The sequence below is a fragment of the Bacillus rossius genome (genome assembly GCF_032445375.1).
Source record: "Bacillus rossius redtenbacheri isolate Brsri chromosome 9 unlocalized genomic scaffold, Brsri_v3 Brsri_v3_scf9_1, whole genome shotgun sequence".
NCBI classification, from domain to species: Eukaryota; Metazoa; Arthropoda; class Insecta; order Phasmatodea; family Bacillidae; genus Bacillus; species Bacillus rossius.
The window spans coordinates 18,475,850-18,492,780 of record NW_026962012.1 but is presented as its reverse complement, the minus strand read 5'-3'; the positions used below and the strand labels follow the sequence as shown (position 1 = coordinate 18,492,780).

The 16,931-nt window shown below is 39.0% G+C and overlaps 1 protein-coding gene across 1 annotated transcript in view; it reads left to right on the top strand.

The window, feature by feature from the left end:
* The window catches only part of LOC134542661 (2-hydroxyacyl-CoA lyase 1), a 103,511-nt gene that overhangs the window by 48,319 nt on the left and 38,261 nt on the right, over positions 1-16,931 (top strand). The window contains exons 6-8 of the mRNA XM_063387085.1: positions 2,110-2,295; positions 10,762-10,837; positions 14,138-14,227. Coding sequence (XP_063243155.1) covers positions 2,110-2,295; positions 10,762-10,837; positions 14,138-14,227 — 352 coding nt within the window. The remainder of the gene's footprint in view (positions 1-2,109; positions 2,296-10,761; positions 10,838-14,137; positions 14,228-16,931) is intronic.

The window sequence follows — 16,931 nt, the reverse complement described above, 5'->3', positions numbered from 1 at the left end:
TTTTAGTAATGCATCACTTTTGTGCATTTTTGGTTTATATTTAAGTACTATAAATTTCATGTGTTTTAAAATTATTGCTTTGTGTTATCTTGTATTAAAAAAATTAGTATTTTTTACTTTTGATTGCAAAACCTGGAAAATCTTTAAAACAAAACCTGGAAAACACTGGATTATGTATCTCGATTAAAGTGGCCACCCTGAGTGCTGGACAGGCATTGCGTGCTGTGTGTAGAGGAGCTGCACAACAGTGTGTAGGCACATGTCGCAGTGCAAACAATGATGTGTGTGCAGGGTTAGAAGTGCGTGCTGCACATAAATGTAGTTGCATATGTCGCTATGCAGGGCAATGTTGTGTGTGCTGTATAGGCAGTGCTTGCTGTGAGCGCTGGTCATGTGTGTAGGAGCTGCACAACAGTGTGGCGATGCATGTCGCTCTGCAGGGCAATGTTTTGTGCTGCCAATAGGGATTTTCGGCACAATTTTTAAATTTGTATTTAAAATTATCTTCTTAACAGTAATTTTAGAGCTTTAATTTAAACTTGTTCAGCCCACTGTAACCTCCCACTTAATTTTTGTTCGGCTAGTTTCTCGGACCGTTCCCAATGCAGTATCTGAGACCTTGTCGATCCATTGAGAGGCCAGCATCTTACCTCGTATTCTCCCCACGATCGGCGATTGAATTTCACCCCTGCTTGCCTGACCAGGACCACCAGCCCCATGCCACCATAAGCCCCATGTATTTGAAGTAGTCTCGTTCGAGATGTGAGAGTCAACTTCATCTCTGTTTCTGCCACTCCCCAGTAGATAGCACTGCGATCATGCGCCAACTGCAGCGCCGAGCTATTTCTCGTCCCCTCCCTCGGAACCTTTCGGTCCTGTAGGCGAAGTATCTCTTCCTTTCAAAGTGAAGAGTCGAATTTAATTAAGCAACACAGGTGCCATACCAGGGACTTCTTGGTGCGACTTACGACTGACTGCATCGTCCTCGGCCAGCTCTCAACTATATTAGACTTCACTACTTCAACTAAGATGTAGTCGCCTCGTCAAGGGATTTTTTTCCCAAACTTTGTTTTTAGTTAACTTTTAGTAAACAGTCAGTCAGTCAGTGTTATGGTTAAAGGCTTGTTAATTTTATAAATAATGAGTGTTTCAGCGTCCACCGCGGTAATTTTGCGTCGAGTTTTGTGGGCACCTTGGCGAGACTCCTCATGATTCCAGGATAAACATGCTGTTTTAGTGAGTGGTCGATACTCGTTATCTTCCTCGATTATTCCCCTTTTATGCAGGAATTTATGCCTATTTATAACTGTCATGGAGGAGACTGGTGGTGTGCTCTGGTGGCTCAAAAGAGAAAAACAAGAAAACGTTTGTTGCGTAGGTCGCTAGAGGGCAGTTGTGTTGAGCAAAAACTCGAACACCCAGGGAAGTTGTAGACAACTCCGCCACTAGAGGTCAGAGGCGGTACATTCGAACACCAGTGTCCAGACCTTGAGACATGCCGTCGCTAGCCAGGGTTAAGCACCGGTCAATGCTGTGGGCAGCGATTCGTGGGATAGAGGGAAGAGAAGGTGCTGGCTCGAGAGAAATGTCTTACCTGGAGCACCTATACGTGCTCGACAGCCCTGGAACATTAGAATAGGTCATGAAAGTAAGTGCTCACCTCAGACAAGCTCTGAGAAACGGGCTGATCTGTGAAGCTGCAGGCACAAGCGGACATGGTCACGAAAGCTGGGGTGAATTTCAATCTGCGGTCATGCACTGAGGCAGGGAAAAGTTGAGACAGAATGCTAGCCTGGCAAGGATCAGTAAATTCTCAGATACTGCGCTGGGAACGACTCGAGGAACTAGCCGAACAAAAATTAAGAGGGAGATTACAGTGGGGTGAACAAGTTGGAATTCCAGCTCTAAAGTGACTGATAAAATAATAATTTATAATTTAAATTTAAAAATTGTGATGAAAATCACTATTGGCAGCACAGTTGTGTGTGCTGGGTAGGCAGTGCTTGCCGTGTGCGCAGGTGGACGTGTGTGCGGAGGAGCTGCACAACAGTGTGGCCGTGCAGGGCACAGTTGTGTGTGCTGGGTAGGCAGTGCTTGCCGTGTGTGCAGGTGGACGTGTGTGCGGAGGAGCTGCACAACAGTGTGGCGGCGCGTGTCGCCGTGCAGGGGGACGTGGGCGTAGTGGCTACCCTGCTGCTGCGTGAGCTGGCCTCCACCAACTGGTACGTGCCTCCGCACGGCACGTGGGTGCCGCAGTTGGCAGCGCGTGCGCAGGCCAACAGGGAGTACGTGGCGGTACGTAGATCATCTTCGTGTGTCTGTCTTCACGTGGGTTTCCATGGCGTGAGTTCAGGGGCGCAACAACTAAATTTCCAAAGGAGGGGGGGGGGGGGGGCAATATACCTTTTTATAAAGTCTCATCGATCCCCCCTATTGAAGCGGGGGGTCCGGGGGTCCTCCCCCGGGAAAATTTGTATTTCAAGGTGGAAAATGGTGCTATTTAAATAGTTTTATTATCTAAAAATTGATTTTGCCCCCACTTCAAGGTTTCAGAGGGGGGGGCAAATTCCCTTGCCCCCCTCCCTTTTGTTGCACCCCTGCGTGAGTTGTGCAAGTAGTGGCTGCTTGACTCAACTCAAAAGACAAATATGTTGTACTGGACAGTTATTTTCGTTCAACTCAATACTTTTTTTTAATGTGCTACTGGCTTAAAATCACACGGTAATACTTTGCAGAAAATTCACATAGGAGTTGTCTTTATTTACGTCTTTAAGGTTTCTTTAAGTTGCGGATTATTTCATGATTCACCTTTATCAAAAAACATACATCCTTGCTATTTTTGTTTCAGAACATTGTAATTTTTCTCAGTTTTGGAATGAATTCCTGCGGTATGTTTTAGATTATTAATACGGCAATCTAGACTTCAAAAGGAAATAATTATGTCTTGAATGTATGTTTTCCTATTTAATTGTCAATTGATAGTATTTTCTGCACAAATGCACGAAAGACACATCCGGATATAAACAGTATCTTGTGTCATTCTATCTTTGATTATCTTATCTAAATATGCTATAGTGTATTTCTCACATAGTTAAATGACACTTAAAAAATAACATTATATATAAATTATAGTATTGTCATTTTCGAATTACTGAAAACAATATTAACAAGAAAATATCATACGTAAATGTAAAAAATACAGAGTCGATGTTTCACTCTGTGGTTTACACTTTTTGTTTTGGTAATGAAATAGTTTATTGAGGGTTTTGTTACGTATCCAGAGACTGATATATAAAAAAAATTGTTTTGCTAAAATATCAGTTTTTCCATAGAAAAATAAATTATTGTAAATATTGTGAAAGTAGCATTTTTGAGTACTTTTAATTATTATAGATGGACCGAGACTTGAAAACTTAAGCCTAGTCCAGCGAGCAGCTTAATCTAGACTTGTTTTATATAAAGTAGAGTTAATTGTGCTTGACAGGATGGACCTAGGCTGTCTTTTTCATTTAACTGGACACATATTTTCATGGACGACAATCATTTAATTCACATGCAATTATTTTGAAAACATTTTACAGCATATTTATGTTCGTATTTATGTTCCTGCATTTTTCTTATATAAAGTCCAGTTAATTTAACGTAGTGACTCTGACATAAAACATACCTATAAAACTATAAAAATCACCATTCTGAATGTAGGTGATAGAGTTGCAACACAGCAAACAAGCTGAAAACACATTTTTTTGTACTACAATCTGCAGGGTGGCCTCCCGACCGTGAAAATCAGGATACATTGAATCAACCAGGTGCTGGGAAAACCGGGAAAAAAATCGTTTTTTTTTTTAACTTATGGGGGAATTATTATTTGTTTGTCTATCAAGTTGAAAAGAGCTTAGTTGAAAAACTGCTCATCGTGGGTAAACTGTGAGGCACTTATGCCATTTCTCAGCTGTGTATTCGGTTCTTTTTGAGGGCTGTTCACAGCTTAGTTGGAAAACTACACTCAGTGCCTACCATTTTTTAGCGCTGTTTATGTATGGGCGAACCTCAGCAGCAGATGTAAGGAATGTGACACGTGTTAAGATAACGTTCTGGAGTTGCGGCGAAACTTTTACTTTGATTTGCCACATCAACGATTGGAGACTCTGCTACAGAATAAAACCAACAAATTATTTTGAACGTGGAAGGAATTAGACTAGCGGATGGTGCCATAAGACAAGGGCTATTGTGCAGTGATATATGCAGGAGGTGTTCAAGCAGTTAAAATCACAAATCCCGTGCTATAGCACCGCAAATTGTCTATGCACGTTATGTGGATAGCATGGAGGAAAAAAGCAAAATTGACTAAATGCAAACAAAAAAATTCATCAAGAGAAAAAAAATGCTATGCTAAAGAGATCAAGGAGTAATAAGCAAAACAAAGTTTAACTACTCAGTGAAGTTAAAAATAAGGTAGAATAATATAAGATTACATAAAAGCATTGTCAAATGTCTAAATGTTGTAGTATGTAGTGTCGAACTTGTAATTCACTAGCAAAATATTTTCTTAAACGATATATATTGTGAGTGTGTGTATTATGTTGGTCCTGATGCACTGCCAGAGAGCCGCGTTGGCAGTCTTTCATAACGTCACTTCCGCTGGCCATCTTGGATTACATCATTTCCTGCGACCATATTGGATAATATCACTTCCGGCGGCCATATTGAATGACCTTGACCTTTAATCCTGGTGGCCATCTTAGATTCCGCCATTTTGAATTATTATTACAATGTTTTGTATCGAGCACTCAACTCCTGCGTGTTGCACTTTTTGATACTATTAAAATTTCGAGCGTCACACACCTTAACTTTTTTTGTTACGATCAAACCTCCAGCGTCTGCTGAGGCAGCCAACTTGTTTTGGTTTGGTGAAGACTGCCATCTTGATTTCATCTAATGGATGTCGCCATTATTGTTTCAGGCGTTGGTTCCTAAAGTATGCCAGTGTTGCTCTTCCTCAAGCATGTAAGGTCGTGCCACATCGGGCTTCTTCGGCCAGAGGGTGGGGGGTGGAGGCTAATAGACGCCGACTGCGACTACGCCCTCCCTGAGCCCGATGTGGCTTGCTCCACCTCAGACCCTTCTCCCCTCTGTTTCGAGCCTGCCGCTAGCGAGTGTGCGTGCGTGCGTGTGTAGTCCGCCCTGCAAGAGACACTCTTAGAGCCAGTGCCACTTACCACAATCGCCTGATTTCATTAATTGTCATTTTTACTTTACATCTTTATTCCAGCCCCTTAAGCACAGCAATGTTTGCAGGTAGCATGTAAGGACGGAGCAGCGCCATGCCTACCCTTACGTGGACAGTTTATTTTTGAACTTCAATGATTTATTATTATTAATACATGTGAGTGATTATAATGCTATAATTAGTTGTAATCCTTTATTAAGAACTTGGAGGGTTCTCTCATATAAAGTGGTAATGTCGAGGCTTCCGGTCGCCATGACACCCGGACCGCAGACCAAGCGCTCGCAGATGGACGCTTCGTCGCACCTCGGCGATATCTGATCAGCTAACAACCATCATGTTAATTATTGCTCAAATACCTTTCATTGTGTTCTCGAGGCCCGCTACTGGCGGCCAACTGTTTAATTAATTATTTAATATCTCAATCGACATTTTGAATTTGATGTCATTAAGTAACCACTAGACCAGGTCACGGCGGTGTCCTGGTCCGCCGTAAGCCCATTCTATTGCAGTTGGCATTTTTATTCAGTATTTTAAGAGGGAGAGAACTACGTGCAGCATTCTTGTGCAAACAAAATATCATCTTGACTTGAGCTGTAAATACTGTGTTGTGTGACCGCGTGTACCCGCCACGACCGTCCAGTGGTAAGGATAGCGGGCAGACAACTACAGGGGACTTCAAGCCTAGCGACCCCGAGAGGGCGCTGTAGCCGGGTCCACGTGCCCCAGTCACGTGTTGGCACAAGTGGTTACCATTAACATGATAGCTTTCATATCCGTGAATTACCCACTGCGACAAGAGTTTCCCAGTTTTCCAGTCGTCAAACATCTACTTGATATGTTTCGATTAGATCAACTTGGAAATAAAAATAATTAGCTATTTGTTCTTTAGTTGTTCATGCAGATAATCATGTACATGTAGATATTCCCATAATTAGTGTACATTCAGTTGATATCATTTATCCTCCAAGTATTATAACTTCTATAAATCTATTTTATTCTCCATCAAAGTTTTGAGGATTTTGATATAATAAGTTTGATTTATTGAATGTTTATTTGTGTCTGTGTCCATTGTTTGTTATGTCATTTTTCTTAGTATTTTAAAAATTTTTGTTCCTTGTATGTTTCGTGCACATGCTTGCAATCTCTTCAAGAAGTTTTGGTGTGCATGTGACAGTTGTCAAATTGTAAATAAAATAAAATGGAAAATAAATAAATATTTTATGATCAGTTTTCGTAAGAAGGTGTTTACAACATTCCAGATTAATTAAAGTCCTGCACGAATCCGCATCAATAAACCCTACTAAGCCTATCCCTCAAATGTCGGCTGCCACGCTCGGTAAGTTACACCTCTTTCCCTTGACTTGCGCTAGTCCACTCTTCCTGCCAGCGGCTTGATATGTCCATTTTGAGGCCTAAGCATCCATATCTACAGCCTCCGATAGGACTCTGACGACATCCTGAATTATGATGTCACCGTTGCAATTTCCGTTACGGCCGCCATCTTGAAAATCCGTATTATGTATAATGAAAAAATTTAAAATTCATAAAAAATTAAAACATTTTTAAAAATAAAATATTATTTAAAAGAACGTACATCATGGAGTCTTCGGTTCGAACTCGGCTAGAGCAAAAACAAGAAAAATGCCATCAGGTCCTTCCTCTACGGAAGCCAACGGCAGACTGACCTCCCACCACTAATGCCAAGGTATATATCGACAGCTAGTATGACGTCATGTCCACCATCCTTAAAATCTGTATTTGTTATGCTAGAAAATTGGGAAAAATATTAAAACACATAAAATTTTTTAATTAATCTAAATTTATATAAAAAAACAACATTGCACATATCGTTATGGTCGCCATCTTGGATACCAGAAATGTTGCACATTTCGTTACGCCCGCCATCTTGGACTGTATGACATAATTGTTGCTCGTTTCGTTACGGACACATGTTGGCTTCTAGATTGTTGCAATTTCTGTTACGACCGTCATTTTTAAAATCTGTATTTATTATGCTAGAAACTTGGAAAAAAATAAAAACTCATTAAAAAATTAACAAATCAAATATTAATATAATATAATTTAAACACGCACATACATCCTTGGTTCGAACCCAGTGAGGTAAAAAAAAATGATGATAGGTCCTTCCTCCACAGAAGCCACTGACTTACTGACCTCCCACCACGAATGCCAAGGCATATATATCGCCAGCTAGTATGACATCATGTCCGCCATGTGTGCTAAAGTGCGATACCATCATGTTAATAAATTTTTGGCCGCTAGAGTGCAACATTAATTTATTATTACTGAGATGCATGCCATCTTGAAATTTGAATGCCATCTTGGGAATTCGTAATTATTTAGCTATAATTTTGGGAAAAATTCCAAAATTCATTAAATAAATTTACAATTTATATACTGATTAAATTAATAAGTTTCTGTCTTTGATTCGATTCCTGGGTGTTGCAAACAATTTTATCTAAAAAATAATAATTTCAATAAATACGTTGGAAAGTCCTAAAAGCAGCATTTTGTCATTGCCAACCAGCCTCCAGTAAGCATTTATGACCGTCATCTTGAATATTCATAATAATTAACCTATAAACTCGGAAAAAAATCAAAAATTCATCAAAAAAAATCACTCATTAATGTAGTGATGGAATCGATGAGATCTTTTCCATGGTTCGATCCTTGGTCAATAAAAAAATGTAATAGAATAAAAAATACGAAAAAAGTGACAGGTTCGAAAATAAAATGCAGCAAGTTCTTTTACAAAATAAATTTTATTACATAATTTATATTCTTCTACAGGAACACTGACTAAAGTTAGCAATCTTATAAAAATTTAGTTCTGCATTGCTTGAACTGACTAATTCTTAGCTCCAATTGGTTTATTGAAGACAGAGACCAACTATATCCATTGCCTACATAGTCTTTTTATTCCCGACAGAGTTTCTCGACACTGTGTTTAACAGACTGCTTCACATTGTCAGAACTGTAAATTAGAGCAGCCGATGTCTTGAAAGCAACACTTCTTCACTTTATCATCGAACGGATACGGCTATACACAGTCCAACAACAATTTATATTTCAAAGGTCCGTATGTAGCTAAGCTGATTGATAATGCTCTGTATGATATTGTCAAGAAAAATACAAATATCTTTGGTATCCAACAGTCTTAAGCTCCAACTGTCTTTGGCTCCAACAGGATTGACTCCAAAGGTCAATGCTCCAATGCTCCAATTGCTCCAACAGCTCTAACTGCTCCAATGCTCCAACTGCTCTAATCGGTTTCAACTGCTCCGAGATCCAAGTGCTCCAATGTACAAACAGCTCCTAATGCTCCAACTGCTCTAATGGGCTTCAACTGCTCCAAAGTACCAACAGCTCCAATTGCTTAAACTGCTCCAATGTGCCAATTGCTTTAATGCTCCAATTTGCTCCAAAGTTCCAACAGCTGAAATTGCTCCAATCCACCAATTGCTACATCAGATCCAAGTGCTCCAACTGCTCCATCTATATTGAGCTCCAAATGATTCCAATTATGTACATTTTTTTTTATCGAACTTGGCCTGATTGCTGGTATGACTATTATTACTCTCCATTTTTGGCTGTCAATGGTGATGATTTTTACATCTTTAAGCTTGAAATTACATTACGAAAACTCGGCATTAGATAGAAATCAGACTTTGAGAAATGAAAAAAAAAAACATTTTTGAAATCCAAAATATTATTAATTTTTTTCAATTCAATACACCCATGCAAGTAATACAAGTCATTATTGTATGTAGCCAGCTTCTCTGAGTTTTTTGAGTATGAAGGATATTTCTTTGATGTGCGAATAGTTTCCTGCACAAAGCGAAGCATATACAAGTATTAACCTGTCAACCAATATGTTAGGATCTTCCCATGATGCATAATTAATGTCTTCTGCTGTCATCTTCCTGGCATTTTTATATTATTATTATGATCTCTGGAGTCTTCCATTTTATCACCAGCCTCTTGGTCACTTTCGTCAACGATCTAATGATCATCGCAATAACAAAGATATTCTTCACTCCTCCGTTAGATTGAAGCAAAGGTCTAAACAAATCCAGGGAAATCAGTTCCAGAGGCTTACTGGTAGAATGGGTTGCAGTTCACCATGTAACTACAACTATGTAACTGTGGTCTGTGCAAGTGAGAAGTGCAGTTTTAGGTCGCAGACTAGTTGCATTGGGAGCAGTTGAGCGCAAACTTTTGATGACTCGGGTTATGCGGGCTGGTCTTCCACGTATGCGACGGTCATCGGGAATTGTAATGTCGTGCAGCAATGTGTGACCATATTGAGAACATGGTTGAGGCTGATTTACAAGATTTTAGCATCACGGTTTGTGAGCATTTGAACCTGTTTATAAAAACGAACTGTAAGTCTAATTTTATCAGTTTTATATTTCTCGCGCAACACTCTTGTCCTTGCATCCCGAGGACATCAGTGCAACAGGTTTTATCACGAGCATTGTTTTGCGAGTGCAAATTTTAGCAGATATTAACTAGGCTGTATGGAATTTATGAGGCGAAGAGGGCCATTCAGCTGAGAATGTCTAGGCATGTTACGAGCAAGGTTGGTACTAATTTGAATGAAGTTAAGGAACTGAACTTAGCTGCCAGTTTAATTATTGTGTAGTTGATCAGCGAAGAAAGTTTGTGAATGCGCAACAGCAGCAGCTTTCAGATGTGGATTTTCTTTGCGCCACATGATCTTTAGGATGGATTACCTGCAGCATTCAATTAATAAACTTTAATTAACATTTTGTTTGGCATCATTTATGGTGTTTCTGGCTAGCCAATTTTGTCTTAGTTCAATTTTATATGAATTCAGGCTTGGAGCTGCCTTATTTTACCTTGTGTTATATATATTATTTATATTTTTGTAATATGTATTTTTAAATTACCTTTAAATAGCATGGCCAGTAAATTTTGATGTCAAATGCAATTTAACATTCGTGGTGAACAGCCAATTTGGAAAATGTTTTGCAGGTTTTACAGCTTTGTATTTGCATTTATTTTTAATAAATTGCCATATACTTATGAAAATTATAGATATTGATGTTTGATTGGTATTCTTGGCACGGGTAACTATACCCTGCATCTATGCAGTTTTCCTGTTAAGAATTCTTGTACTCTGCAAGATTGGTTTAGTATTTTAAGACGTGTGAGACAGTGGCTTAATGGGAGTTGCATTATTGTGGGGATTTTTCATTGGTTGTTGTGTGCAACTCCAGTCAGAGCGTAATGATTTGTGCGGCTCTGTTGATTAAATGGTATTTGAGCAACAGGGAGGGGGAGGGGGGGCACAATTATAGTTAAGTTACATCAGTAACGTGTTCCTGCTCATGTAGCTTCTTTCTGGGGTAAACGCTATGACCCTCATGAGTTAATGTGTCTTGTTTGGCAAAATATGTGTTTATAATCAGTCAGCAGGGTTGCACTTGGTATGTTTAGTTTCTATTGTGCAGTAGGTTCTTTGCAGTTTTGACTTGTTTCAGCAGAAGATGGCTCAGGACACAACTCCGCCCTTGAACTATCACACTGTTTTCCACCACGTGCAGCAAATCATTCCTAAAGGTATTGTGCATTGCAATTTTGTTTCTTTAACTCTATCTAGCTCATGATTAGCTGTAGATTGATGTTAGTACCTTGAGCACAATTACTGTGCAGATGCATCTGCATCCAGTTTAAAGAGTAAAAATGAGACAGGAACAAAAAGGGGATTGTCTGTAAAGTCGGTTTACAGACGATAATTTTACGTGATAACGTCATAAGAAAACATTGATGAAAAATTGCATACTTTTTAATTTTCAAATATTATTTACAGTTTTTGCAAATTTAATTTAAATAATTTGTTTAAATATAATCACGAACAATTAGTTAAAAAGCCCGCCTTAACCTGTTTGATATTATAGAAGGTTTCTCGCACGGTGGTTGGCCGGTTCTTGCACGCTCGGCTCAGGCGCAACGTGACAATGAGTCATGCCTTTTTCGTGCGTGCAGCCGGCGTTCATCGATTTATAAGACGTGATCAGGTCAGAAACCCACAGGCTGCCGCGTATCTGCAGTTGAACTGGAGGGCGCTGGAGGGCGCTGGTGCAGGGATGTGAGGTGGCGCCATGGAGCAGCTGGTTGCCCTCAGTGGAGCTGCTCTATGGGGCCGCCAGTGGCGACGAGAGAGCCCCCGCCTGACGGGCCGGCTCGAAGGTCTGCACGGAGGCCTTGGAGGCCTCTAGGGCCAGGTGGAGCAGGAGTGAGGAGTCAGGCAGTGCAGCTGTTCCTCGGCCCAAGTGAGAACCGAGAGGGGAGGAGGGGAGATGAAGGATTGTGGGAGGGGAACAGGGGAAGCCAGCGTGCGCCAAACATTTTCAAAATGTTATATCGTTTGAATGGTTGTGTAGGAATTTACCAATTTAAAATTGTAGCTAACTCAACCTAACCATCCTACTACCAACAACCAACCCTTACTGCAGCATACCGTTCTTAACGTAGTTTAGCGTAACAAAACCAATCATTCACACGGTTTCGAAGGTTTTTTTAAATGTAGTTAATCTAGCCTAACTAACCGCTTACAACAATGCCACGGTATTATTAATATTGCTGACGTAACCTAACCTACCGTGCGCACAATTTCTCAGTATTTTGTAATGTACCTAACCTAACCACTTGTTTGAATGGTAGACTGTGTCACAACACCCTCTTAGAGAATGACTGGAAAACATGTTAGGATGCAAAAATAAAATTGTTTTAAATTTTCATTTTATTTAAAAAAAGGCATCCTTCAGACTAACCCAAATTCCACTAGATACAATTTAGAAATGTCAAAGATATGCAATTTACATAAACAAAAAACAAAAATTAATGGTAAAAATCTTTTTTGCTGGTCAATTATCAAAACTCGTGCTTCTAAAGAAATGCATTGTTTTTTATAATAACCTATGAAATAGATCTTAAAAGGTACATTGCTCAATGTATTAACTCATTTTTTACATGGCGAGTTTCCCCAATAATTGTTCCGTATCATGTCTCTAAGTTTATCTCTTGACCCTGAAGGCATGATCTTCTATATATTTATCCTATGGTACATAATTCTTGCTGTTTTAAATTAGTACCTATGTCTAAAGATCCTGTACACAACACAAACTCAAATATCAAAAAGCAAACAAATTATGTCAGGTCTTGTGGAAATGTTTTCATTTGTGTTCAACTTACAATCATAATTCATTGTTGTATCACAAGTTTATGTTAAGGCTAGGATATGTCGATGTACTAAAAAAAAGCATCATGTACCACATAATCAGTGTATCCGGGATCAAGATATTTGGATCAAGGGATTAACTTGAATAATTATATGATACCGAATTTTTACTCTTTTTTCCTATATAACTTTTTTTTATATTTGTTAATGTAATTATAGCATTTAGGTAGATATTTTAGAACTTTATGACAAGTGTTAACGATCTTATTTATGTGAATTTTATTTTAAGAAGGCAACAAGTGTTGCATCAAAACAGTTCATCTTGCTACATGATAAATTGTTGTAAATACTTCAAATTGAGTAATTTATCTTCCATGCCCAATTATAATCCCATTGGGTAATATCTTTAATTATATTTTAATTTTCGGTATTTTCCCGCAATTAACGACATATTCTTTATGTTCCATTTACTTGTCTTTGAATGCAATGCAATACTTTCCCTCAAATTGCACAGTGAAAATTTTTTGCTTTCTGCCTTTCATGTCTCGTTTACTACGTAAAAATCTGGTCTTTATTTGGTAAAACTCATTTAAGACTTTCTCACATAATAGAATTTCCCATCAAACATGATAAAATGTTCAAGCTTGCCATTTTCTAATTAAGATGAATGATGTACGTTATTATTTCTGACGTTTAAGTGGCCCGAAAACATTGTATTTAATACAAAATATATTTATTTTTATATTTTTAAGTTGAAATCCATGAGTCTTTAGGAAATCACTGTTTACTTATTTAATAACAGGAATACGAAGCTGTGCGATGTGAAAATTTTCCTTCAGACACATTTTCAGTTACTTGTTCCGTTGCACAGTGGAGCGCTCGTTAGGTTGATGCAGTTCAGAGTGCGGGCACGTAGTGAGTACCTACCGATATCAATAGCGCGCGGACTCTGTATCTTGCCGCTTTCGTGGTCAGTGTTTACTACGACGGTAATGTTAGTTCTGTTTCACATTTCAGTCATGGTTTTTGTTGTCATTTTGTGTTAAATTAATACAAAATATTTTTGTTTAGTAATATTTATTTACTAGTTATAGAGGGTTGACTGAAATTGAGAATAAATGCAAAAGTAGAGTTTTTGTTTTATGTGTAAATTCTCATTCAAAAACTTTAACACCTAAATATTTTTGTACATGCTTATTTAACCGAATACCATAAATAAGATAAATTAATTTAATCCAAAATAAATTTTTAACTTTTTGTGGTTTTTTTATGTTATGTAATTTGGGCATGGTTTGAGTATGGATGGTATATTAGTTGGCTTTATTGTAAAGTGTAAGTATATATTAAAGAAAGAATCCATACATTAAATGTACTTATGTATAAGAGGAGTTTAAGAGTTTTTCCTCGGTTTACACTTTCCTGCAATACTTACACTGATACAAGCAAAGCATTTGTTTGACCAGTTGTGTGGCTTTCTCCAAAATGTGTTTAATAAAAATGAGAAGCAAACCAAATGGTTAATTTGTTTTCTTCATGAATCTCAGTTATTATTAGATATCTAATAAGTCAAAGCAATATACATACCATTCAAAATTATAAACATTGTGTTAACTTTCATGTAGGCCAACGATGTTTTCACTCACGCAGGTGTGCCCCAGAGAGTGCATGTCGTGTTTCAGACAGCATCATCGTCAGCGAGGGGGCCAACACCATGGACATAGGGCGCTCGATGCTGCTCAACGAGCTGCCTCGCCACCGCTTGGATGCAGGTGCAGTTCCTGTCTCCTGTCTCCTGTCTCCTGTCTCCTGACTTCTCGCTACTCTTGCATTCTTGTTTATTCAGTTCTCCTGTAGGTACCGTTTCTTAAAGGTTATTATGCAAATCGATAGGCCTGAGAAAAAAATTCAAATTTTCAAATATGAACAGATTTTTTATTTTTATTAAATTTTACTTCAAATGATAACTCTTCAAAATAGTGAATATTCTTTTGCTTATGACTATTTGACATAGAATACCTTGTGTGTTTGTCGTATACCAATGTTCGCTGTTGAATTTGAATTTATCATTTGTGTAATATAAAAAATTTTTTTTATGTTTTATTGAGACTTCATCATTAAAAAAAAACAATAAGCTACGTTTCAAACATGTAACAAGTATACCAAGTTTTTTCACAACTTTTTGCTAAACAGTAAAAGAAAAGTCGTGTAAATATTAAAAACACTGCATAATTTTGACATTTCGAACTTTAAAAAACAATATATGTGTTGTAACACGTACCATTAGTGGGAAAAAATAAATGTCAACAGTCCGGGAATTCAACACCACTAAACATAGGCTCCATTGCGATGGCCATTAAAAAAAGTGAACGCCATAGTTTCCATGGCACATGAATCAACAGTCACAATCGATCTAACACCATGTGACACAATAGCAGCTTACTTGCTGCATGTGTTTATGACAAAACTGATGTGACTTGCCCGCCAAAACCTGCGGAACGTGACGATGAGTCATTCTTTTTCGTGCGTGCAGCCGGCGTTCATCGATTTATAAGACGTTATCACGTCAGAAAAGAAAATGACGTGTGTAGCCGTGAGGCAACTGATTACTCTGGAGGGGCAGGTAGTCAACTGTCACACACCGTCGAGTGCGCTAACAGCCTGCTAGCCTGCATGAGGAGGGGTGCTAATCCCCTGGGCATCAGGGCTAACGGGACTCCAGCCCCAGGGGTGTACACACACACCGACAGGACAGCTCCTTTGTTTCACCTGCCATCTCTCCTACTCCTTGCGAGTTGGAAGTGTTGGGATAAATTTGAACTGACGTCAGAAACAGTTGGTAACTCTCGTATAGGAGAAGAGAACGGCATATTTTTTTTTACTTTTTTTTTTTACACGGCACTAAAGCAGACATCTTGAAAACTAAAGATGCAAATAACGATTTGTCGGAAGGTAAAACTGCTTAAGCTGTGCCTAATTTGACAATTGATAAGATTTTGAATAATTTGTTATGTGTTTTTATGTAGGATTGCCAATACGAATATATTCCACATAACATAATTAAATAAATACATGTTAACAAAAATACTTTGTTGGGGAATACGGGGGGGGGGGGGGGGGAATTTTCTTCAACAATCTTCAAAAATTACTAGTGAGGGCTTGCTTTGACAGTAACAACAGCATTTATTACCAATAAATTAAATAAGGCTCATTATGTATAATGAATAAATGAAAGAATGTGAGCGCTGACAATATTTGCTCAGCTCCTCTAAGATGTTTCCAGACTTAAGCTGCGAACAGACAATATAAAACTATGTATATAGAAATGGTAATACAAGAAACCAGTGACATCAAACTTTAGTAAAAGCAGCCCTCAATCTAGGCGGAACACATCATTGAAGAGGATAAGCCACTTATAACCAATCAGCACACTTGTTTCAATTACAGTAGAACCCCGATTTAACGAAGTGCTATGGTTACCGAAAATGTTTACTCTAAATCGATGTTTCGTTAAATCCGATTTACCCTTTTTTCAATGACCCCCGCACTCATAATCGCGTCCCTACGTTTCCATATCGTAGATAGAGTCGACGCAGATATCTTGTGCTGCCATGCTATCTCAGACTTTGTCAACTTTCCATCTTAAACGATTTTTATCTCTCTCGTACGGCCCCCGGTTCGTACGTACACCTCAGTCGTACGTACAGATTTTCAGAAACCATGAAAAATTAGGCAAAAAAATATATGAAAAGTGTAAGAAATATGTTAAAGTTTATTAAAATACAGTCGCAACCTGCAGCGTTTATAACAAATACGAACTACATACACATTGCGTCACAATAAAAAAATTTAAAAAAAATGGCCGCAAATTGGTGGGAATTTACCGTCCATAGCACGCCGTACGCGGAGAAAGGTAATTAATTGTACTCGTACTCAGTCAGCTGTTGTTACGGCACGGCGTAGCCGCCGGCTGGCTCTCTCTGTTCGCTGAGCTGCGCATGCGCAGTATAACTCACTCAACGCTCCACCCTGACTCGTGACCTTCCATCAGCAGCCAGCCAATAGACACGAGCTTAGCGGAAAAAAAATAAAAGCTCCAACGCCCATGTCCCAGTTTTGTCCAGTTCTAATACCAGTAACATAAACAAATCGTCAAAAAAACGTAACAAAGCTGATGTCCAAAAACAGTAAATAAAGCCATGTACAGTAGAATCCCGCCGATGCACGCGGCAGTGTCTAGCTAAGCTCGGCGTGTCCACTATCGCACGAATAGCCGTCTCAGCTGTCAAGTTATCTTACCCGCCCGCACGCACGAAAAGCCGCTGTGGTAGCTTCTGCGAGTGCGTAAGAAACTCGTGCTGCCTGGCTGGCGGTAGCGGTGGCTTGACGTCATGTGACGTGACCCTTACCTCTCCCATCCCCTGCTAATTCTTCAAGGCTCATCCCTCCCAGAGCTACAAACCATGTAACCCCCCC